Source organism: Sceloporus undulatus, chromosome 6, assembly GCF_019175285.1.
Source record: "Sceloporus undulatus isolate JIND9_A2432 ecotype Alabama chromosome 6, SceUnd_v1.1, whole genome shotgun sequence".
In the NCBI taxonomy this organism is placed as follows: Eukaryota; Metazoa; Chordata; class Lepidosauria; order Squamata; family Phrynosomatidae; genus Sceloporus; species Sceloporus undulatus.
In genome coordinates this window covers 73,231,795-73,257,194 of record NC_056527.1, presented here as the reverse complement: position 1 = coordinate 73,257,194, position 25,400 = coordinate 73,231,795, and the positions used below count along the sequence as shown (strand labels likewise).

At 40.4% G+C, this 25,400-nt stretch overlaps 1 protein-coding gene across 1 annotated transcript in view; it reads left to right on the top strand.

Annotated features, from left to right (window-relative positions):
* COL15A1 (collagen type XV alpha 1 chain) overlaps window positions 1–25,400 on the top strand; it is a 194,828-nt gene that overhangs the window by 118,298 nt on the left and 51,130 nt on the right. Inside the window, 9 exon segments of the mRNA XM_042475322.1 lie at window positions 843–905; window positions 5,396–5,431; window positions 6,439–6,564; window positions 9,709–9,777; window positions 13,084–13,128; window positions 15,374–15,418; window positions 24,342–24,404; window positions 24,715–24,750; window positions 24,856–24,939. Coding sequence (XP_042331256.1) covers window positions 843–905; window positions 5,396–5,431; window positions 6,439–6,564; window positions 9,709–9,777; window positions 13,084–13,128; window positions 15,374–15,418; window positions 24,342–24,404; window positions 24,715–24,750; window positions 24,856–24,939 — 567 coding nt within the window.

Here is a 25,400-nt window from a genome sequence, read left to right as displayed (position 1 = left end):
TTGGTAATCACAGTTTCATTTATCTTCATCTAGAAAAAAAAATCTCTAGGCATCGGGAGCCCCCCCCCCCCTTATGCCTAGAGAGACCTCCTCTTTAGATATCTGGAGGTCCTCCAGCATGACTTTGTGGTCAACATCTAGAGGAAAAGTAGGATTCACCATTATCTATGATTATCACTATCCACATTAAGTCTGGGAACATATCCCCAGAGGACATGGAGGTCAAACTGTAACTTAATGCTGACCGAATGTTATGTAACCTTATATCACAAAAGGACAATTCTTATATGTCTAGCAATGTTTTTCAAGGGAATCAGAGGTCTGTGCATGCATCTTTGCTCATGCCAAACATCTGTAAGTAGCACATTCATTGTCCAGGATAATTTTAAGTGGCAGATAAGAGGTGAGTGATGAATCTCTCTCTGCCCTGTCTTTCCTTAGCATTTCTTCTAGAGAGGCTCCCAGTCTTATAGGAATCTAGCTTAGGTGAGGGAAGGGGTGACCTGAAGGGATGAGTTCCAGGGGTGGAAATGGGGGCTCCCTTTCTGCCACCTCTTTGACCAAAATTCTTCCTGTCACTGATTTTCAGCTGTTTGAAACATTCTTGTATTCTGAAATGTGGACAGGGAACAGAAATAACTCATTCTGTTCAGAGTGCTTTCATGTAATTGTCAAGATATCACCTACCTAGACATCCCATTCCTTTAGCAGTTTAGTTAAACGTCATATTTATTACATAAGGCTTAGTTATTAAAATAATGGATGTCTCTGCAAGTTAAAAGTAGCCTTTTCCAAGCAATTTGTAATGGTGACATAAACCTAATACCTGTTGTGATTTTCAGGGTCCACCTGGCCGTCCTGGTCAAGATGGGTTGATCGGTTTTGCAGGATTGAAGGGAGAAAAAGTAAGGTTCAAATTGAAATTCATTGAAAAAATATTTACAAAATTCTTTTTATCCAGTTTTAGGAGTTTCAAATAACACAAACATTTCCCAAAGCCACCCAAGTGTAATAAAAATCTATCATTCTTCTGTTAGTGCCTTCCAGAAATTATTTAAGACATGTACAGTGCATGTGCAGTTAGTCACAATATTCAGTTACCATTCTTTTTCCCATACAGGTTATTTGTCGCTCAGGTACATATGTCATTGATTAAGTCAAAAGTGCAGAAAGAAATCTGATGAAGTATCAAGATTCCTTTAAGTTCAGCAATTTAATCAGTGTGAGTAGTAGGAGGTGCAGGATACATTTATTATTACTCCCAGGTTTGAAAAGCACTCTTATGGGTTTGTACTGAGCTTGTCCTGGGTTGGATCAAAACCATGAAAACTCCCTTCTGTGACTTCTGCTGAGACCACATCATTCATATTTGAATAAAGAAAACATGTCTGTTGGTCTAATTATTTGTCTCTTTCACATGTAGACACTGCCAGGTGGAGCTAGATAGTGGTGTATATTGCATGTGAAGGAATCTAGTTGGGCCCATTTATGTGACTGTTCTTCAAGCACATGGATTGCTGGCATGGCATCAAAACATTCACATCAAAACATGAAAGGTGTGTGAGTGTGTGTGAATTTATAAATAGTAGAAGCCTTCCTCAGATCATCCAGTGGGTTGGTGGGTAGAGGTAAGTTTTAAACTAGAGATCTCCTGATTCTTTTAAGACTCCCTTCTCCTTCTGTGTCGTGTCTTTTTAGATTGTAAGCCTGAGGGCAGAGAACCATCCAATTAAAAAGATTGTATGTACAGCGCTATGTAAATTTACAGCGCTTTATAAATAAAGGTTAATAATAATAATAATAATAATAATAATAATAATAATATTACATTAGACATGCCATGTGACTTATTGTATATACTCACATATAAATCTAGAAATTTAGTCAAAAATTGATCCCCAAAACCTGGGTCGACTTATCCATGGGTCAGTGTAAGTACTCTGCTTTAATGGTCATCAAAAGAAAGAAAAAAGAAAAAAAAAGAAAGAAGGAAGGAAGGAAGGAAGGGGGAAAAAAGTTTAAAAAACCCCCCACCATCCCCTTCTCTGAGTAGAATAGCAAAAGGCAAGAGCTTATTCAATCTTGCGAGAACCGAAAAGAAACACTGATCCCCTCTACTCTCTCTCCTGCTCCACTGCTTCTGGCATTTCGTTCTGGAAGGAAAATGGAGATAATAGTTTCCTCCTTATCCATCTAGCCTTTAGGGTAAGCACAACATTTATGCCTGCCAGAATTTTTTAGAGTCATTTAGCATTTGTTTCCTTTGTTTCATTTTTTGCATCCTTTGTTACATACCACTAAGTTTTATCTTCAGTTTATCCCTGGATCATATCAAAATCCATAATTTTGGTCCCCAAACCTGCCCTTGATTTATACATGAGGTCAACTTATGGTTGAGTATACATGGTAAATTATTGGCTCTCCCAGTAATATTTCTTCATCTAATAAATGTCTATATGGAATATGGATTGAGATTTTGAGTTTTAACCCTTTCCCCCTGCTACAGCATTGTAAATCATGCCTTGATCTTGCTATAAATGTCAGATGTGTGTGTGTGCAAATATACAAGTATCTGTGTGTTTCAGGGATTTTTAAAATCAGTTCTGGGACAAAGGCTAACTCCTTCTTTCTCACTCTATCATAGTCCTAAGTCAAATTGCCCTCAGCCTGTACTGCTAATTTCTGGACAAAGCATAAGGCATGGAGTTCTAGGCCCGTTACAGATGGACACTAAAGTACGGAGTCAGTCCGTACTAGGGTTAGGAAGGTGTGGTGCTTCCGCACCCTCCTAACCCTAGTACGGACTGACTCCGTACAAAATGGTGGCGGCCCATCTACATGGGGGCCGCTATGAGGACGTCACGGCCGCGCCGCCTCTATACGGGGCGGCACGGACGTGACGTCCTTGCTCCGCGCCAGGGCGCATAGTGCGCCCTGAGCATGGAGCTCCTTCCAGGTTTGGTCCACTGGGTGCAGCCTTCAGACAGCTGTGCCCAGCGGACCAAAGGAGAAAGGGGCCAAACGGCCCCTTTCTCCTCCTTCCCGCCGCCACAGGGTGTCCTTGGGGCTTGAAGCCCCAGGGACACCCCTTTTCAGGCTGCGGGGAAGGGGCCTTTTGCCGCTTCCCCACAGCCTGAAAAGCGGCGGATCGGGGCCTCAGAGGCTGCCGGTGTAGCCGCTGAAGCCCCGATATTCCGGGAAAGGGGCGGGTGCAGACCGCCCCAAATGGGCGGTCTGTAACCCGCCCTAGTCATCTAACTCTCACTTCCCATTTATAATGACCCTTCATCAGGTATTTGCACTTGCAAAAAGATTAAAACAAAAATTCTTACACCAGAGGAAGGAGAACTAGAGATGGAGTCAACTAAGCATTTATTCCACATGCAAGTTCTCAAGTAAGAGGCAGCCGTTCTGGATCTCACAATCTTTCATGAGCTATATACTGTATTTTCTGGCGTATAAGACTACTTTTTAACCCAGGAAAATCTTCTCAAAAGTTGGGGGTGGTCTTATACGCCAGGTGTCATCTTAAAGGGCATGTGCTGAAACTTCTGAGCTGGACTGGAGAATCTGCGGTTGCTGCATATGGTGGGGGGAGCTCAAAAACGGCTGCGGCTGCATCCCCACCATATGCAGTGATTGTATGAAAGCAGCTACCGCTCTGATAGTCTTGGAGACAGGGAGGGCTGGGCAGGCAGGGACAGCTGACCAATCCAAGCAGGCTTTGTATACAACAAATTTTCTTGCTAAGTACCTGCATGTCATTTGAATTAAAATTACCATACTGCAATCAAATCTGATGGTTTTTAAATTTTTACTTGGTGTGCTTTGGAAGAGGGGTAGTCTTATATGGTGAGTACATCTCAAACTCTATATTTTAACTGGAAAAGTTGGGGGTCGTCTTATATGCCCAGTCGCCTTATACGCCGGAAAATACGGTATATCATGTTTGGTTAAATTAAAAATTAAATTATTTAGACATACATAAATCGTGAAGTTTAAATAATGTTCTGTGGCTGTTTATACTAGTCATGAAGACTAAGTAACTGAAGTAAAAATCTTACTGTAGGTTTGTTATTTCTTCAAGTACATTACACATTGATAGTATAAGCCAATGTGGGTGATAGATTTATATGTATATGTGTATATCTATCACAATCTTTAACTTACAAGTTTATTAGTTAAACTTAGCACTTAGTTATGAAATGTACTTTAAAATGAAACATGTCTTTTTATTGGAAAGCAGAGGGCAGGATCAGAATTCAAAATGACCTTCACAGCTTAGAAAGCAGGGCCAAAACTAACAAAATGAATTTCAGCAAAGAGAAATGTAGGATACTATACTTGGGAAATAAAAATGAAATGCACAGATATAAAAAGGGTGACATCTGGCTTGAACACAGTATGTGCAAAAAGGATCTAGAAGATTTAGTGGACCATAGTCTGAACACAGCTAAGAAAGTCGATACAATTCTGGGCTGCATCAGTAGGAGTATAGTATACTATAGTAGATTATCAAGGGAAGTAATAGTACCACTGTATCCTGCTTTGGTCAGAACTTTCTTGGAATGTTGTGTCCAGTTCTGAGCACTACAGTTCAAGAAGGACGTGGACAATCTGAAGCATGTCCAGAGGAGAGAAGATTAAGAGGTGATATAATAGCCCTATTGATATATTTGAAGAGAGGTCATATTGAGGCTGGAGCAAGCTTCTTTTCTGCAATTCCAGAGAATAGAACCCAGAGCAACGGATTCAAATTACAGGGAAAGAGATTCTGTCTCAACATTAGGAAGAACTTCCTGACATTATGAAAGGCAAATGTATTGCCTGCAAAAGAAGAATGGCTGGCTGAGATGGATAAATTGTCAATGCTAATCAGAGAAATGTCATTCAAAACAAGTGGGGCAATAATTAAAATTCTTCCTACGAACAAGCGTAATATAATTAGCAAATAGCTTAAAACAGTTTTGTTCATTATAATTACAATAGTATTATAAAGCAAAGGACAACATCAACATTCATTTTTAAAAAGAAATATCTTTTAAACGTTCCAACTACATTGACTCCCACTGAGATGAATAGGGGGGGAAATGTATATAAAAAGGTTGTTGTGCCTAAACTGGCCAATAATATAAGAGTAAAAAAAGAAGGTCCAAAAAAACCCTTCTTTTTAAAGTTTGGGAATAATTTGCTGTATACAGTGTAAGGTATGCAAAGACATAAGGCTTTCATAGTGTATATTGCAGGATCATTATATTTATAATTGTGATATGATACTGACATTACTGCAATTTTATATATGAGAGAATGTCTGGTTGCTGTTGTTGTTGTTGTTTTTTAAAAAAACTTCTCTATTTATCACTGATCTCCCATTCTGTGGTGTTTTGTCTTACAGGGTGATGAAGGTAAACAGGGACCAGTTGGAAGAAAGGTAATTAAGTAGAGCATTTTTAATAATTTATTAACATTAAAATAAACATATAGCTAGAGATGGCATTCTAAGGTTTAGCAAAAATATGAGGGGCTATCATATGCAATAATATCTTAAAATGTAACCATATGTTTCTGCTGTTGTCAAAGAAGAAGTGTTTAATTTCTGGAGGTGGAGAATTTCTAAGGCTTCCATAGGAATTTTGCCTTCTGTCCTAGGGAGGCCTATTCCCATAATGCCAAGTGTTGGTAATAACCTTTGATTAAACTTTCTCAATTACCACCCATTCTTCTGAAAAGCAAAGTGACATACAAATAATTATAAAACAATAAAATGTGACTGATACAAATTTCTTCAAAACATGCTATCAAAACAAGGAAAAACACCAGATACAATAGACAAAAACAGCCATCTGAAATGCCCCGGGGGGAAAAAATCAGCTGATGCTAAAACAGTTCCAATGATGGTATTAGCTGCATCTCCATGGGTTATATAACCCAGATTTGGAATACCATAGCTGTGAAAACTTTCTCCCCTAGTGGTATATGATTCTTCTGAGGTACATGGAAAAGACTCTCTCTGATGATCATGGGAAGGCTGATATAGGGAGAGGTGCTCCTGTGCATGGTGGTCTTTCTTTTTATTTTCCCAGGATTCCAATATTTTTAAAACATTGTGCTCTTCCTACCTTAGTGTTGCTATGGGTTTCCTCTTGCTTTTGTTTAATAATTAATGTATTGATGTTTTAATGCTGGTTTAATAGTAATATTTTAATGCTGTTTTAAGATTATGACATAAATGTTATAAAATAAATAATGAATGAACATGTAAGTTTAGAGTTAGGTTTTGTTCAGTGGTATTTCTTATTATATATATTTATTTTGCACCTATATTTATTGATCAGAAGATGGAAGGATGGTGTTAAATGGATGTGGCAAAGCTGCTCATGGCTATGGGTTAATATGGATCAATGCCATATAATTAAATAATAATTATGTTTCCCTTAGGGTGACCCTGGAGAGATTGGACCACCAGGCCCTAAAGGGCAGGCAGGAGCTGATGGAGAGCCTGGGAAATCAGGGCCCCCAGGACCCCCAGGACCCCCAGGTCCAGGCTATGGGTTTGGATTTGAGGTATTTTGTTTTAAACCTCTGACTGACCTACATTTCAAGAGAGAATATATGTGTCCTAATTTAGTGTACCTTAGAAATGTTTTGTTAAGTGCTTGCTAAATTATGTCCATATTTACAATTCCTCTTCCTTCCTCCTAGCATTAAAGCCAATCCACCCAAAACGTGGTATAAGTCTGGTAATAAAAAGTGCCATAATGATTTTTAAAAATGACATTCTTGAGCTGATTTCTTAGTGATCATCACTGTCAGAATTACCATGCTATAAATCAAAGGCACTGATACTTTCTTTCCACAGGTATTAATTTTTTTTTTTACTTACATACATTGTGTATAAGAATCTTGCTATAGCATTGACAACTTAAGTGTGAGTTTTCATCACAGATGCCAGTTGTTTTTGTTGATGATGTTTCATTTGCCAGCTTATTCAGTTTGAAAGACTGAAGACTGTTGAATTTTTGAAAGGCTGGCTAGGGGAAATGGATTGGTTCTTTTCTTCTGCAGCATTAAGGGCATTCCATCTTCATACAAGCTCCAAAATGCCAGGGAATTGCAGCTGTTAACAGATGTATTGTTGAGACAAAACAGACAGCATACTGTGCTATGGTTATTTTCAGCTTCAGCACTGCCTTGGAGATGGGTGTCTGTCAGTGGCTGGATGATGGACCTACATCCCAAATTTATCTGTTCATTAGAATACACAGACTTGACATCTGTGCAACTGATGCTATCATTTCATGTTTTGTGTACCCAGTTGGCAGCAAATGACATCTACCCAATATGACAGAGATGGATAGGATAGCATTAGATATGGAAGCCACTTAAAAAGGCTAAAGGAAAATGAAAATGTATTTTGAAAGAAATTCAGCATAGTTTTTAGGTCTGGGGAGGGGGCTGAGCAGATGGGCTAGGATAGCACAGGCCAAGCTCATAGAGTCTTCCTGAACTGGATCGTGACCTGGGTCAGATTCCGAGTCAGCATGGGAATGAGCAGGTATTTACATGCATGTCACTGCCTTGCCATGCCCGGGGAAAAAATGCATAGCTTGTTCCAATACTGCAGTAACATTGCAATGTAGCAAATACAATATTATCAACAATTAGCAGTAATTTTGTAAAATGCCACCAATAGCTTATATGAAGAAAAGAGGTACCAGTAATGTACCACTGTGCATCCTTTTCCTTCCTCCACTGTCTCCTCTACTGCGAAGACCTCTGTTGCGGCCTCTGACATGGGAACACGGTACCTGGTTACATCCATGTGGCCAGGCACTCTCTTTTCATACCAGAGGCCACAACAGGGGTCTTCTCTGTAGATGTGACAATGGAAGAAGGTAAGGAGCACCGGGGACCATCTGGTCTGTTGGCTGTTGCAATGGAGTTTCCTAAAAACTCCATGGCAAACAGCAGATCTTTTTGACCTGTACTAAGGCCACTTTGAACTGGGATTAGACCAGGACCAGATCGGCATCCAGTCTGCCCATTCCTGGTCTGGAGGTGATTGACCTGTATCATCCAAACAAGACAATCCAAAGCCAGGGGGGACACAGGCCTTTGGGCCATGCATACAGCCCCTGGGAAATATGTAACTCCTATGAGAGAGATTTATTGTAGAAATACTATTTTAAAGGACAAAAGATGAGACAAACATGATAAATTAACACCTGAAATACAAAAAAATGGGGGGGGGGAAGATATGTGGTAGACTTATGTATTGACAATTAAAAAAATAAACTGAAAATATTAGATACCAAGAAATGAGGAAAGTAAACTAAGTTGTCTTGAGCAATTTATTTTTGATTCAACAGTTTTAAAAAATCAGAAAAGCTTGTTACCCACAAAGGTATGATGCTTGGAGAGCCTCCACTACCAACAAGCAATCTATCTTTAATATGTTGAGGAATCTTATTTTGGTTTACAAAAGGGTGAGTAATCTTTAGGACTGGATGCACCTTTTTATATCAGAACTGAGTGGCCCTTTCCAGACGGGTCGTTTTGTATGTACTCCGTACGTACTAGGGTTGCCTGGGGGCGTCTCTTTTAGACGCCCCCAACCCTAATACATACAGAGTATGTACAAAATGGCGGCACTGTGTCCACATGGGCGCTGCCATTACGACATCATGGCCGCGCTGCCTCCAATTGATCAGCTTAGCAAAAAGGTAAAGGTTTTCCTTGACATTAATGTCAAGGTGCTCATCTGTTACTAAGCTGAAGAACCAGTGTTGTCCAGAGACAAGTCCATTGGTCATGTGGCCAGCATGTCTGCACAGAACACTGTTACCCAGAAAAGTGGTACCTGTTTATCTACTTTTACTTTTACCTGCTTTTGAACTGCTAGGTTGGCAGAAGCTGGGACTTGTGACAGGAGCTCACTCCATCATGAGGCACTTGGGCCTTGAACTGCCAACCTTGCGACCTTACAATCATTAGAATTAGTATCTTAACCACTAAGCCACTGCTTCCCTAGTATTGAAGCAATAAAACAATAAAACCACTCAGAACCTTTGAATTTCAAATGGACATTCCTGTTCACCAGTTCATTTGCAAATTAACCATCTGACAGTTCTCGCCCCTGGCTGAGAATATGGCAAATTTGTCAGTTAGTAAATAGAAATTTAAAGGGGCCCAGGACATTAAAAATCCATAGTGAATTGGAAGGAATGATAATTACATTTCTAGATATGGCTATCCTCCCATGCTCATTGTGGAAGCTGGTGGCTCAAGCAAATGAATTTGAGGCTGGTGGGATTTTTCTCGGCCTTTCTCTTTTCATCTGTAGAGAAAAATATAATGCACTCTTTCCCATGGTTTGAATAAATGCCTGGATGATCTTGACACAGCCTTATCTGTGGCAGTGAAGAGGATGGACATACTCCAAATACTACCAGCCTGTCAGTGTAACTGCAACTAACATTTATCAGCCTTTGATGTTTAAGGTATTGTGACAACACTTCTGTGGGCTAACCATTTTTCCACATTAAAAATTCACAGGATTGGATTTTTGCTGTACCTAACAATGGTCTGAATGCAGAAAGTCTTGAAGAAATATTTGAAAGTGTGTTTTAAATGTGTAATAACCCACTTTAGAAACCCTTTGATTACAACAAAGACACAGATAAGACAACCTTTCTTTTTATTTATCAGGACATGGAAGGTTCAGGGATCACTGGCTTATCAAATGAACCTCGAATCGTGGTATCCAGAGGTCCAAATGTAAGTAAATAGGTTATTGGTAGTTTATTTACTTTTGAGAACTTGGGATCTTCAAAATCTATTTAGTCATAATCTCTGGACAGTTGGACTATTTTAACTTGGCATTACTTGTTTTTCCCCTGATGTGTTTGATTCATCTGTTATCTAATCATTAGTAATATAGATACAGTTACAGTATATCCTATTTCACAATTCCAAAAGAAACTCACAGTCCCATTTTGGGAATTGCATGAATGGAAGAGAACATAGCTACTAGTAATGTCGGATGACATGATAGGAAATTAGCAAGTATATTTTCTGAATGAAAATTAGGAATTACATCACTCTATTGAAGTTAATGTTGCTACAGGTTTCCCTCTCTAATCCCTGAATGTACTCACTGTTTCAAATGATGGTGATGAAAAGAAGATAGTATATTTTGAAGAGGATTTAAGTAAACCCAGCTGTTATGGCAAGAACTTTCTTTTAGCTTTTCATAGATACTGTTCTACCATAGATGGATTCTTTCAGATGCAATGGCAATCATCCATTTAGATGTTCTTATCCAATTATGAGCCTTCCAGACAAGGCTTTGATTGTACAATTGCCTTCTCTCTTTTATGGAATTTTATTGGGCAAATGCCCAATTTTCTACTTGTATGATGCCATTTTCCATTTCTAACTTTCCTAATTTTTCGTGCTCCTGCTTCCAAGTTTTCTCTTACCAGAGAAAATCTATTAAGGAAATATAAGCAGAATAGCTGTCTTCCATCCATCTGGATACAACATACATTGTATTAAAGGGTCACTGTTCTTGAAGCCAGTTTCTACTCAACCCTATTTATTTTTACAAGGAAGAGAGTGCTCTCCAGGGGAGACTTCTGGTATGACTGTTTATTCCTTTTCTTAGACATTAACATTTCATTAGTTGCATATTGTATTAGTTGTGACATAAGCATATGTAGCCATCTAAGTAATACAGTCCCCTTTATAAACTGGAGATGTGGGTGCCCAGATCTTTCTTCATCATCAGTTGCATAAATTTTAAAGCAAAATTCTATGGTTTTACACATAAATGTTTCTGCTTTAAGTGATCGTCAGAAATTGCACATTCACCTTGCCTGACATAAAATATTGGGAAGCTGATGTGGTGGGTTATACAGTAGAAACAGCTATTGCTGAGACATGCTGATCTCAGACATAGGTGCTGTGATAATGGCAGAGGAGAGGCAGGTATGAGTAAAGCCTATTCAAAGTAACTTAAGTGAAAAGAATCTAGCTGAAGCAAACAAGAAGGGGTGGTGTGGGAATGAGAGGGAGAAATGCGTTTTTTAATTATAGCTAATGAGAATGAAGGCGTAATTAGGCAATGTTAACACTTGCTGTACAGGTCTGGCAATGGAAAGTCTCTGACCTAGATCTATAGTTACTGAGTACAGGTTTTCTGATCCACACATATCCTTGGATATCTTTACTTGGGTATTTTTTTTCCAAAAGAAGGCAACATTTAGGATTTCAAAATTCAATGAAAGTGAAATGAAAGTTTAAAAAAAAAACACAACAGAAATTGCCATACAAAATTATAATCAATGTCATATTGTGGAGAGAGAACTGCACTTGGATTAATGAGAGTTAAGTTCACACCCTCATTCATCCACAAAGCTCATTTTGAGAAGGTTTTATTGCACATTCTTAGTAAGGATGGTGGGATACAATATGTAGGCATGGTTAGTTCAGAAAACAAGCAAAATAGCATATAAAAATCCTAGAATTGCCATATGTAATAAAATACTCATCAATATTACAAGTGTTCCAGCATTAATAGGTTTAATGATATACACAGTCAACAAGGAAAACAAATCATATATGCTAATAAAAATGAAAGATCATAAGAACAAATTATGTCAGTTATGATGAACCTCAGAGTAGCATCTGTTGGAAAATGGGAAGTAATAGCAAAGGATCAGAATCTCCCAAAAGATATACCGAGCTAGTACTAGATTATTAGATGAAATTATACAACAGTCTTACAAGGAAAACAAATCATATATGCTATATATACAGTATACAATATATGTATAGTATATATACTTTGCTATACAAGGTAAGAATGGCCAAATCTCCAAGCAGGGTTCAGGAAAGGAAGAGGCACTAGGGAGCATGTAGCAAACATACGCTGGATAATGAATGTACTAAGGTGTTCCAAAAGAAGATCAGTCTGTGTTTTATAAACTATATCAAAGCATTTGATTGTGAAGATCATCAGAAACTATAGATTGCTCTCAAAGAAATGGGTGTGTGTTGACTCCTCCCCCATCTAGATTTAGTTAATGGCAAAAATGAATTCATCAATTCATTTTTTTTATTTTATTTTATTTTATTTTATTTTATTTTAAAAGACCTAGATATTCCAAATTCGCTAGACACATTACTTCCAAGGACATAGGCCTGGCAGTCCCAGATATTGCACTGTATTTCCACACTTTCCAGTTCAGCCAAACTATTATACTAATTAAGGACAACAGTGCTATCGGGTGGGTAAATCTAGAAGTTTAGAATATGAAGTCAACTGCTTACTTTTACATCCAAACTTCAAAACAGTAGCCTAGTGCTTTTAAAAACCTTTCATGTGGGATGGTCTTGTGGTATCAAAGTCTTTCTATGGACATTGTGGTAATTTATATATTTTGTGCTAATATGCCTACATTAAAAACCAGCCATTATTGTTTATTTTAGCCAGTGTGTAACTCATGTTGCTTCAGTTGGTGCATACTCACAGCATAACAGGATTTTGAGTAGGAAGGGGTTACAAGGGTCATCTAGTTCAATTCCATCTCATGCAGGAATATGGAGCTAAATCATTCCTGAAAGATGGCCATCCAACCTCTGAGGGAGGTTTGTCCCCCACTTAAAACAGGTTATTCCATTACCAGACAATGTCAAACCAAATCTTTGTTGTTGGTGGTGGTGACGGTGGTTCTGCTGCTGCTGCTGTTATGCCTTCAAGTCAATTCTAAGTTATGGTGATCCTGTCATTATGTCTACTTGACATATTTGGAGGATATTTGTCCTTGCCTTTCTCTTGCACTGAGAAAGTATAACTTGCCCACAGTGGGTTTCCATGGTTGGGCAGGAATTTGAACCCTGGTCTCCCAGAGTCCTAGTCTAACTCTCAAACCACTAAGCCAGGCTGACCCTCATATACTCACACACTCCAAAAACCTGGGTTTGGGGTTTTGCCTTCTGAACTTTGTGAAAGCTGGTCTCACTGAGGCTGTAAATATAACAATAACATGTCTTTTTTGATATGTAATATTTTTATTTTAGGGTCCAGTTGGAGAGATGGGCCTACAAGGACCAATGGGACCAAAGGTAAATAGGTAAAATAAACCTATCTGTGTCTTAAACTGGATTATTTCTGCAGTGTGTTTTGGACTTGAGGCTGTCAGTCTTTGACCACATCATGAGAAGTCGACTCTTTAGAGAATACTGTACAGTGATGCTAGGAATCCAGCTTGTCAACATCTTTTTTGAATTAGAAAAGGAAGAGGCACTAGGTCCCACATTGCAAACATACAATGGCTAATGGAGCGTACCAAAGAATTCCAAATGAAAATCAGCCTGTGATAGTGAAGCCTTTGAGTGCATAATCATGAAAAGCTGTGTATGTTCTTAGAAAATGGGAGTGCCACTACCTGGGGATTCTACTCTGCAAATGAAGTTGAAGTGTTCCTACAGCATTTGCCACTCCTGAAAGGTCTGCTTCTTGGCCCCAAAAGCTTCATTTATCAAGCCCTAGAACTTTGCTAGTTGTTTTTTTTTTTTTTAAGGTAGATAGGGCACACTCCAGACAGAGGGTAATTGTATGCCAAAGTTACTCAGGCAAGTGACAGGCCTTTGGCTTTTATCCAAGGCCAGAAGGATGCCAAGCTTGTTGGCTAAGGATCGGAAGGCCAATAGTGTGTTCTGATATCTGCTGCTAAAAAAAAAGTCATCTATATAATTAGTTACCACTTGTATTCCTGCCTTAATCTTTTAGGCCCCATTCCAGAAAAGAACTTCAATTTTCTAAGGCTGCAAATGTAATCAAATGCTGCACAGGCATGGATTTGTTTAGGAATTTGAAACTGAGCAGAAGAATTTTTGTGGATATACAGGCAGAAGCCTGAAGACAGACTGGATGTCATACTTTGTCATAAGAGTGCCGGGGCCACAAGACCTAACCTAGCCTGACTATGGGGCTATGCAGACTGCTCCTAAGGGGCGGCCTCCAGCTTTCCCTTTCACAACCAGATCGGGGCGGTTCCTAAACAAATCCATGCCTGATCTTGGCTTTGAAGTACGTAAAAAGGAGCCGCAAAAAGTGGCTTCTTTATGCGCCCTGCAAAGGGTGCAATAGATGTAGTGCCGCGGCTTTATGGTGCTCCTTTGGTGCTGCATCGTGTTGTGCATGCCATGTGGTGTGGTGTGCGGTGTCACGTTGGCCTGGGGGCAGAGCTGGGGCATGCATCATATGGATGCTATGCTCTAATTCCGCCCCTAGGCCGGCTTGTTTTGCCGGTCTGTACAGCTTCTGCATGGTCAGAGTTGCATAACAAGCTGAGCACAGTTTCGGGGGCATCACCTCATTCACTGATGATACTTTGGGGTAGAAAAATGGGGAAATAATTTGAATTCCCTGAGTGCTTTTTTCAGCATTTTCAGTGGAGAATCATAGGATCATAGAGCTGGAAGAGACCAAAAGGGCCATCCAATCCAACTCCCCATCATGCAGGAATACACAACCAAAGCATTCCTGACAGATGGCCATCCAGCCTCTGTTTAAAAGCCTCATTAAGAAGGAGACTCCACCACACTCCAAGGGAGCATATTCCACTTTCAAACAGCTCTCACTGTCAGAAGTTTCTTCTTACTGTTTAGGTGGAATCTCTTTTCCTTTAGTTTGAATCCACTGCTCTGAATCCAGTTCTCTGGAGCTGCAGAAAATAAGGTTGCTCTGTCCTCAGTATGACCCTAAGGTTGGGGGGGAGTGCAGAATGGGCTGGCTAACCTACCCATCTTGCATTCCTTCATTATAAACTCTTGCTATTGCATGCAAACATATAAGAGAGTTCAGAATGGTTTTTGTTGAACTATTAATTATTTACAGTAAGCCTTCCATATTTGCTGGGAAGCAGAATCCCCGTGAAAGTGGAAAAACTTTAGCGCCCCCCCCCACCCCGCATCATATTTAACATACAAAAAATAAATATACTCCACAGTTTTAACCCACCATGGATGCTTTTGAATTGGCATGGTTCCTTCACAAGACAAAAATGGATGGCTAGTGGAGTTTGGTGTCATCTCCACTGCTGCCCTATGCCATTTTAAATAGAAACCTACAAGCCTTGATGCATGTTTGTAGTTCCTCAGTGTTGCAAGCCTTGCAGTCCGTCTTAAAAATGCCATATGACCATAGCAGTGATAGCAGCAAATAGTCTGTGAATAATCAAATATGCAAAAGTCAAACCCACAAATATGGAGGACCAACTGTATAATCTTCATCTTTATTAAATTAAGCTTGCTCTTTAAAATGTTAACTCTCAGTATAAACATGCTTCATATTTTTGTTTTTCAGGGAGAAAAGGGTGACCCTGGAGTACAAGGTGTCCCTGGTTTAAAGGTCAGACTTTAATTAAATATTATTTATATACTGAAATACTGTAATTCAAATAAGGGCTAATATTTTGTATTGGGAAAACATTTAAAACCTAGATGGAATGTCTCATCATTTGAGGATACATTAGGAGCATATCAACTCCAGAAGTCCACATTCCTTCAGGGGAAAGTGGTACAGATCCACATAATGGCTTTGGGTGGGGCCAGAGCATGAACAGATACCACAACCCATTTCCATGCTGTATTCTGAGATAAGCGGACTTCTTTTTAGTGCACAGGATGAAAAACAAAGTGACATGGTCATCATGGAAGATGCCACTTTTTTCTTCCGCAGGCAGGTCACTCTGCTTCCCTGCTGTGCTCTGTAAAGGGAGCAGAGGTCTCTTTCTGAGTATGTGGTTGGAAAATGAAGTCTGCTTGCTTACTTCTCGGTCAGTATCACTTTTTCTTTAATTTCCCCCAAGAGAGATGGAGGCCATCATTAGGAGGTAGGAAAGCACACACGTTACCATAGATACTGCTGAGTTATGCTGACTGTTTTCAGATGTCCTAGGCTGCCGTACTCTCTAGTTGACATTCTGGTGTTAGCTGTCCTCTTGATCCATATGTGTTGAGGAAACATGAGAAAGTGGTTTTTAACAAGGGCCCATATGTTTACAACAAAGTTCAATTATCAGTCACCATGTACCTAGCAAAATCAGTCAGATTTCAAAGTCTGTTATTTCACAGTTTTAGATGAGATGATGGTGAACCTCACATAGAGAGATGATCTATAATGTAGTTCATGAATGAGGACCAGTGGACAATAAAGGTGTCCTTTTTTATTTCTCTTCTGTTTAGCCAAGCATGGGAAGTTAATTTTTCTGCTATGGAAGCCCTCCTAATTGGTAGATCCTCCACTAATTTCCATGCCTTGAACAACTCAGTTTCTAAGCTCAAGTAGCACCTAGCATTATAGAAATTCATTGCTTATGTGGTAAATCTGTATTGCCCCATCAATGGTCAACAGAATTAATAACGTGTCTCAAAACAGTGTATCTTACTTTATCATTGACTAATCCAGGAAAGGATCTCATTCCAAAATGATATGACCTTAGAGCAATGAATCCACATACTTTCTGGAGACTCTTTGCTTCCACATCTTCACTAGCATCTCTCAAACAAAGCATTATTAATATGATGCAATTTAACACTATAAAGATGCCACCTGTGTACAGATGTTATAATACTTCTCTTAGGAAGGGCAAAAATTGAGCTGTATGGAGAAGTGACCAAATGCTGTGTCAAGCTTTATCTGAAACTTTTGTGTTAAGATTTGTCTCTCAAACTACTTTCAAACCTTTGTTTTGCCCAAATGCTTTCTCAGTTAACAGTTAATAGCGTGGGTTCACTGTATGCTTCCTCTTTAATCTATTCTCTCTAAAATATGCTCTTTTTGAATGGGCTTGCCCCTGTAGAACAAATATTAAATTCTAAAGAGTCCCATTTGTCTCTAGCCTTAAACACTGTTTTAGTTTATCACAGTATATAAAGTTAGGATCTTCAAGAAAGATGCATAAAGGCAATAATGAAGGGGACAACACATCTGAATGCTTTCACCAGATTTCTAATATTTGCTTGTAAAGGGATTCTGAATTTTTATTTGGGGCTTATGCCCTAATGTCAGCTAGACAGAAGCTTCTTCTATCAGTGAAGTTTTGCCCCAGGCTGTAAAATGTCTTAGGTGCATGCAATGTGTTAAAGAGGAAATGCGGACTCAGAGGAAGCTGATAAAACTTCAGCATGGAGTTGTGTCACAACAGTTCAAAACTACAGTCATTGTAGATGCATGACAGGAAGAAGGGCATCCCAATAAAGGATCGTACTTGTATGTATGGATGCCCAGAAATAAAGGACCTTGTCCAATATATATTGTTTTGCCCATTGTATAGAGAACCAAGGGAAAGTTTTGTGACACCCCTAACTAGAATTAGCCCTTGTCAGAGTCCACTAGAAATAGTTTCTCATCTCCTTGTAGACCATGACAAATATGTGACCTGGAGAGTAGCCTTGTATGCCCTAGTGGCCAAAAAAATCAGGAAGAAATATATAGCCATAAACTGTAAAGGTGATGATGATTATCTGATAAATTTATAACACTATGAGTTAGGTGGATGTTGGTTGATGACAGAGCATTATGTTGAATTGTGTAAATGTTGCTGTCTCGTGTTTATAAATATTTTACTGCAACGAAGAGCTTCTGCAGACCGGTAGAAAGAGCCTGTGTGTGGGCAGAGTGGGGGCATGGTGACCACATGCCGGCCACAATGACTCTGCTCCCACTCCGTCCCTAAACAGCGGGCAGCATCATGCCACATCTAAGTTTCAATATCTGAGATGTCTAATTAGATTTTAGATTTGAACAAATGCATTGTAGAAAGTAATAGAAGTCTAGAACACCAGATGGACTTTGGAAGATTACAGATAGCATAACAAGTAAACAGTTTTAAAGAGTTTTATGAAAAACTGTTCAAAGCAATCATGATGTCAGTTCAGAACAGCTGTTACTCATAAACATGAACAGAAGATCTCTGTTAATTCGAAGGGAATTGTTATCTTATGGCAAGATTTGGAGAAGCACAGGATAGAATTATGATAATTAATTTAAAATCAAAGGAAACACAGATTAGATTAAGAGCTGTGCCAGAAGAGCTGACCGATTTAAAACAGGCATGTGAGATGGCTCTCACATCTTCAAGGATCCTGTCTACATCCTCAGGTTGCACAAACTAAAATTGAGGGGCAAAACAGACTGGTAGTAAGAGCCGGATTGGGGAGGTGGCATCTGAGCACAGCATTTAGATGCTGCCCACCCTGATGCTGCCCCCATGCCACTGGGAAGCTGCACAGCTGACCACCCATGCGGGGGTTTTGTGACATTTTAGTGGCGAAACTGAAAATCTGTGGTGGCAAGGGCACCATTTTTCCACCCCCAAAAGGATCAGCATTTTGCCACTTCTTTTTGGATTGGAATCAGGGGCATGTGCCACAGCCCTGATCCAGTGCACAAAGGGGCGGTATACCACAGCCCCTTTAGGGCCATCTGTTTTGGCCCACATTCAATAACACTGGAGAAGCAGAGGCCAAGGTTGCATTCACCAGACCTGTATCAACCATAGTATCCAGGTCAGAGTGGATTTGAGCAATTTTATCCACAAAATGCTTTACAAACTCTTCACAACAGGCTGCCAAGTAGTTTGTATACTGCTCTTGCAGGACAGAATGCAAAAGACTTCATACCACTTGAAACAGCTCAACTGGACCACACTGTGAAGAAGGATTTCTTCAGTGCCACCACCAATATGTCATAGACTTTCCAGTGAACTCTAGCCCATGTTCAGTCAGACTTGATCTGAGTCTTCTGCCATCATTGTTCTAGTCTCTGCCCCATTCATTTCATCACCATTAGTTCCCTGGTGAACCAGGGTGCTCACTTGGCTCCACTCTATAGGAGGAAACACTCAGGAGCATTGTACCCACTGCCCTGGCCATGTCCCTATTCCAGAGGTCACCAAAGGCTTCAAAAGGATCCTTTGGATCCTGGGGTGGATCATTTTGTTTGTCCCACATCCCCACCCCTGCAGAGGCTCTGAGTTCCAGTGAACTCAGTGCAGAGTTGGTGATCTGTCCATGACAATAGATCAGGGGTCCTCAAACTCCGGCCCTCCAGATGTTTTGACTTCAGCTCCCAGAATCCCAGATCATTGGCCAAGGTATCAGGGAGGGCATTATGAGGTAGAATGGAAATTTGCATGTGGGCGGTGATTGGCTGAGGCTTCTGGGAGATGAAGTCCAAAACATCTGGAGGGCCGGAGTTTGAGGACCCCTGCAATAGATCTACTGAAAGTTCTTCCACACTCAGATCACCACCATTCCGTCCCACACAGAAAACTAGTTTGTCCTGCAGCATGGGTGGCACCAAATACTACTTGAGACAGACCCATGGTTGTCATGGAAGACATGTAGTTTTGAGCTGCTCCTGACAGAGCAGTCTCTGCGTGGATATTGAAGTCTCTCAGCCAACCAACTGAGGGGACTCCAACTCAGTCAGCTCAGGAAGGGAGAGTGTTGAGCAGCAGGGTAGGCAGTACACCAACAGAATTCCTGTTCTATCCTGGCCACCCACTCTTAAATAGACACATTCATACTTCATAGGATGGGCCAGGGCCACCAGGGGTGTGTGAGAGTTGCTCAAAGGGAGAATGAGACTTGGAGGCCATGATCCCTCCCCCTCCCCCTCCTCCTCTTCCCAAACTTTTTATGTGTAAAATTTACATATGCATTGAGTTAAATATTGAATTTACTTAAATAATTCTGTTCTAATTTGTACAATGTTATTTTCTTTTAAAATGTTAAAGTATGGATATCTATGACTGTACAAATGACATCATGCACACAAAATAAAATATTTTATCCATATACCACTTTGAGGGGGGTGCAACGTCACATATTGTGGGGGGGCTCAAGGGTAAAAAGTTTGAGTATCACTGCCATAGACGGTTGCAACTCTACCTCCCTGCTCCCCTAGGACTCCATGTTCAGGATCAGTGAAGGGTCTGGAAACCATGACCTATGAGGAACGACTTAGGGAGCTGGGATATTCAGCCTGGAGAAGAGAAGGTTAAGAGATGATATGAGAGCCCTGTTTAAATATTTGAAGGGATGTCACATTGAGGAGGGAGCAAGCTTATTTTCTGCTGCTCCAGAGACTAGGACCCGGAACAATGGATGCAAGCTCCAGGAAAAGAGATTCCAGCTTAGCATTAGGAGGAACTTCCTGACCATAAGGGCTGTTTGACAGTGGAACACACTCCCTCGGAGAGTGGTGGAGTCTCCTTCTTTGGAGGTCTTTAAGCAGAAGCTGGATGGCCATCTGTCGGGGATGCTTTGATTGAGATTTCCTGCATGGCAGTGGGTTCGACTGGCTGGCCCTTGTGGTCTCATCCAACTCTATGATTCTATGATTTTATGATCAGGTCCTGGATCAAATAAATTTTTCCATTTACTGGCCTGGCATTAAACATCAGTATTTTCAGCTGGGGGTGGGGTCTGTTGTCAAGTCTATCCAGACTATTTGAGATGTGGGACTGCTGAGGGGCAACCAACACTGTATGGCTCTCCCCTCTCCTCTGTTGATAACTTTGTCTCCCCACACTGTATTTCCCTCTATTTGTTAGTGTTGCAATGGCAGCTCCTCCTCCCAAGCTGGCTGCATACTCCATACTTACAGCTAGCAGGACAGCTAAAGACAAGGTTACAATAGGGAAACTCCTCTTTCCAATCCCCAGCAAAGTAACTGGTCCTCACATCACATGCACCAATGGCAGGTCTGCCACCTAGGAAGTCCCTTATATCCCTTTCAGGCAAGAGCAGGTGATACTGCTGTCTCATTTAAATTTATTTGCAGGCACAGCTATGGGTTATGTTGTAGTGGTTAAAGTACATCATATTGCCTTCAAGTTGTCTTCACCTTATGGTGACTGTAAGGTGAATGTACCACAGAGTTCTCTTGGCAAAATTTGTGTAGAGGAGGTTTGCCTTTGCTTTCATCTGAGGCTGAGGGAATGTAACTTGCCCAAGATCATCCAGTGGGTTTCCATGGCTGTGTGGAGATTTGAACCTCCTCCATGCTGGCTTTCCATTACACATTTTGAAAATACTTAAATTACCTATTAAATATCTGGAGTTTAGCCAATATAAAAGCTAAAATGATGCCATTGTTAGTCACATTCTCTTAATTAGTGAAATGTTCTATGAAATAACAGCTTTTGCTTGCTGTAAATTAGAAAACAACAGAATGCAGAAATATACTTTCTTCTAAGCTCTAGCATCTCTCTCTATTTTTGAATCTCTGACAAGCTGCATGAGACAAATTCTGAAACACATGTTGTTTTGAAAATTGTCAGTACAATAACAGCTGATGAAAGCTGATTTGAAATGTTAAATGTCCTCTTCATATGTCATATTTATTCTCTATGTACTTATTTAGCACTTTTGAGTTGTGTCCCATGATCCAGGTCAAGTTACAGAATGATTTGTGATCAAGCCATCTTTGTCATTGAAGTTTCTCACCTCTCTGGTGAGGCAGAGCAGGTGGATACATCACATGCAGCTTTCCGATGCCGGACTAGGCTTTCATCACTTACTTATGCTCCCTCACAGTCAAGAAGCACTTGAGCATCAGGAAGTAGTTGGAGAGTAGAGAAGTACTATTGGCAAGCTTTCTGATCTTTGCAGTGCAAAAGGGAGAGTAGTTTCCTTACTCTGCATCTAGCTTAAATGACATTCTGCCAAGCCAGATAAGTCATTTCAAAAGTTGTGAATATAGAAAGGAAGATTTCTTTTCTATGAGATAACCTTTTAAACTTGAGGTGTTGCTTGGCCTATCAACAATGTAGGCTCTTGGCAGACCACATAGAATCATAGAGCCAGAAGAGACCTCAAGGGCCATCCAGTCCAACCCCCTGCCATGTAGAAATACTCAGTTAAAGCACTCATCACTCATGAATAGCTTGGTGGCAACAGATCACCATCCAGTCTTTGTTTAAAAAGCTCCAAAGGAAGAGACTCCACTACACATCAGGGAGTGTGTCATACACACACACACACACACACACACACAAAACTGGGGGGTAGATAAAGTCATTCTAAAGTGACAGGCAACATTATTTGGCCCAGAGCAACACTTTTATTTCAGATATGCTGGGAACGGGCACAGATACACAATGGCTACACTGATAAAATGGTGTAACTTCTCTGGTTGGAGATAAGGGAGAAAAATATTGCTTGGAAAATTCCCAAATTATGCAAAAATGGCAGCCACATCCTTGATATGGAAACACTCTGACCCTCCATTAAGCCCATGTTGTGTAAGCTGCCCTTTAGATTGTTTCCAGTCATTGTCTAATAGGGGAAAATTATAGCATGAAGCAAACACATTCGTTTCCTCTGACCTCACTGTTTTGTCTGATAGGCTGGTACTCCTGGGCAGCATCTCAGCCAATCTCACTGCAGTCTCCACTCATTATCCACCTTGCCCCCACCAACCAACCGCCTGCCTCAGAGTCACTGACAGCATTCCATTTGTGTGCCTTGAGAAGCTTGCCTTCTCACAATACAGGGGACCTGTCAGCAGGCAATGGAGGGCAAGGAGAGACATACAGAGAATAGTCAGCAATTGAATAGTTAGTTCCTACAACTGGAAGCAATAGCAATAGTAAGCCAGTTGCCCCTAACAAGTTGAGTATTCATTTTACCAACCTACAAAAGGATGGAAGTCTGAATCAACCTTGGAGCCCTGGGATCGAACTCACAACCTTGTGGCTATAGTGCCAGCATTTAACCATTGCACTGCTCCAGAGTAGGGAGAGAGAGAAAAAGAGGGAGTGGTGCCACCTTACAGTTCTATCAAAGCTTATGCTTCAATGTTGCAGTTATGTCTTTTTGTTCTTTGGGCAATCCTCCACCTATCCAGGAACAATTCCAATTAATCATCTTGTCATACCACTTTTTGTTGCTGTCTCAGTTTCTGTATCCTCCTCCCCTCCCTTTATGTTCTGTGTACATGCAAACTGAGTTCAAAATGCAAAAGTAGTTTGCAATCAATTCAGTGAGGGGGAGAGGAGATGTGGAGGCAGAATCTTACCCTTCGCAGAAGTCTCAGGCAAAAGCAAACTGCTTCTAGCTTGTATGTTCTTCCTCATTAATAACTTTTGCCAAACTAACCACACTGATGTTGCTTGTCCATGTGTGTCCCAGTTTCCATCTGTGAAATGTTGAAGGGCATGGTGATACACGGGCCACCCATGACAATGTATGTTACTTCACTTAATTCAAAATATGGAAACATTGATGAGCTGAGGTTTAAATCAAAGATGCTGTAGCTTTTAGATCATGCTCGAATCTGCCACATCACTCATGAATAGATTGGTGACAAGTTATCTTAACCATATTGCTTGCAGCAAACTTTATATGTCATTTTCACAGACGATGAAGACCTTTAAACTTAAATGTAATATGTGTTTCTCCCTGGCTGCATCCGCACTACAGAAATAAACCGGTTTGATCCCATTTTAACTGACATGCCTCAATGTTATGGAATTCTGGGAAATGTAGTTTGTTGAGGCACCAGAGTGGAGCTCTAGCCTTGAGAAACATCAGCTGCCCCTTCTCCAGAAGGCGAGCTGCCTGTGGAGTGTAGAAGGATACCCTGATCACATAGTGTGGGTCCTTGGAGGCAACCACCATGTGAGTGGGGTGTCCTTCTGCCCTATCTTCTCATGGGTTGCACAGCATCTGTAACATGGAGGAGAAAGAGCTGCAGACTACAGAGTGGAAGACAAACAGATGTGTTGCAACTATAGACTAACTGATATGGGAAGAGAGGGTGCGGCTAAACAGAATTTGCATACATGCTATGCTTTAACTCTTAAACATGCACACTAATAACTAATAAGTATAGGCATGCTAATGTTGCTACCTCTAACAGAAAGGTATTAATGCAGGGAAAGCTAGAGGTCACCAAATAAGAAGCATGGAGGTTCTCAAAAACGGCAGGATGGGGTTTGGGACATTACGGCAACAGGAGTTTCTTTGAATATTGATTTTACAGTGGTGAAAAATAGTCAATATTGGGTATATTTGCCTTTTTAAGATGTACCCACAAACCTTGCTTCCTAGCTAGTCATGGGTATTAGGAAACCCACAGATGGTATAGGCATCAGGTCTGTTCTACAGGTTTGGTCTGAATTCACAGAGACTCCTGAGCTTTTTTATTTTAAGTTGCAAAAGTAGAATTTTGCATGTAGAGTGTTAAAATAAATCTGAGGACAATGTTGTTAATATCTGGGTTTTTGTTTGTTTGTTTGTTTGTTTGTTTGTTTGACTAGGGAGAACAAGGTCCAGAAGGAAGGCCAGGATTTCCTGGTGTTGCTGGCCGCCCTGGCGATGAAGTACGTCTGCAAAGGCATTCATTCTTTATACATCATTTAAAACTGTAGCACTGTTGCAATTTAGCTCGGGAATAGGGGTGGAACTGGGTACAGGCATTTCAGTGAGGGATGGACAGCAAAATTCAAAGGGAGAATGTTGAATATATCCCTTGTTACATTTTACAACACATATAGATACTGGTGTTTCTGGAGAATAAAGATTTAGTGTGAAAAGTGAAGGATTTCAATATGGGCAGTCTATGTTAATCTTGATATGTTTCCTGAAATCAGTGTGTTCCTTTCCTGCAATTAATGCTGGCTTTCAATTCAGGGTCCCAAAGGAGATAAAGGTGACCCAGGTCCCCAGGTAAGAAGTAATGTAAAGGCATTTATTATAACTGAATATTCATTTGGATCTCAGTTATACAGAAACAGCCATTTCAAGAATAAAAATGTTCTTCTGTTGCAATAGGGTGAAACTGGACAAGATGGTGCTAGTATTGTGGGCCCACCAGGGCCACCTGGACCACCAGGTCCTGTTATAGCTGTTCCAGGGGTAAGTATTATTTAGCTAGTGCTAAGGATATATTTTTATTTCGCTGCACCATTTGTTATCTTTTGTAACTTTGTGTGAGAGCTGCTGATATTGTTGTCCAGCTGGGAAATTTGGGTCAAATAAAAGTCCAAATAGGCAGTTTCCACTTTAAGATACTTGTCAGGTCTGCTCCACACCACATATTATTGTTATTGTTGTAGTTGTTATTTCTTACCCACCTCTCTCCATGCATCGAGGAAGAGGACAGCAACAAATTAACATATAACATACAACACATAACATTGTGAAGTTGAAGGCTTTCATGGCCGGCATCCATAGTTTTTTGTGGGGTTTTTTTGGGCTATGTGGCCATGTTTTAGAAGATTTTCTTCCTGACATTTCGCCAGCATCTGTGGCTGGCATCTTCAGAGAATGATCACCAATTAGCAGACATTAATCCTCTTTTGCATTAGCCTCCCAGC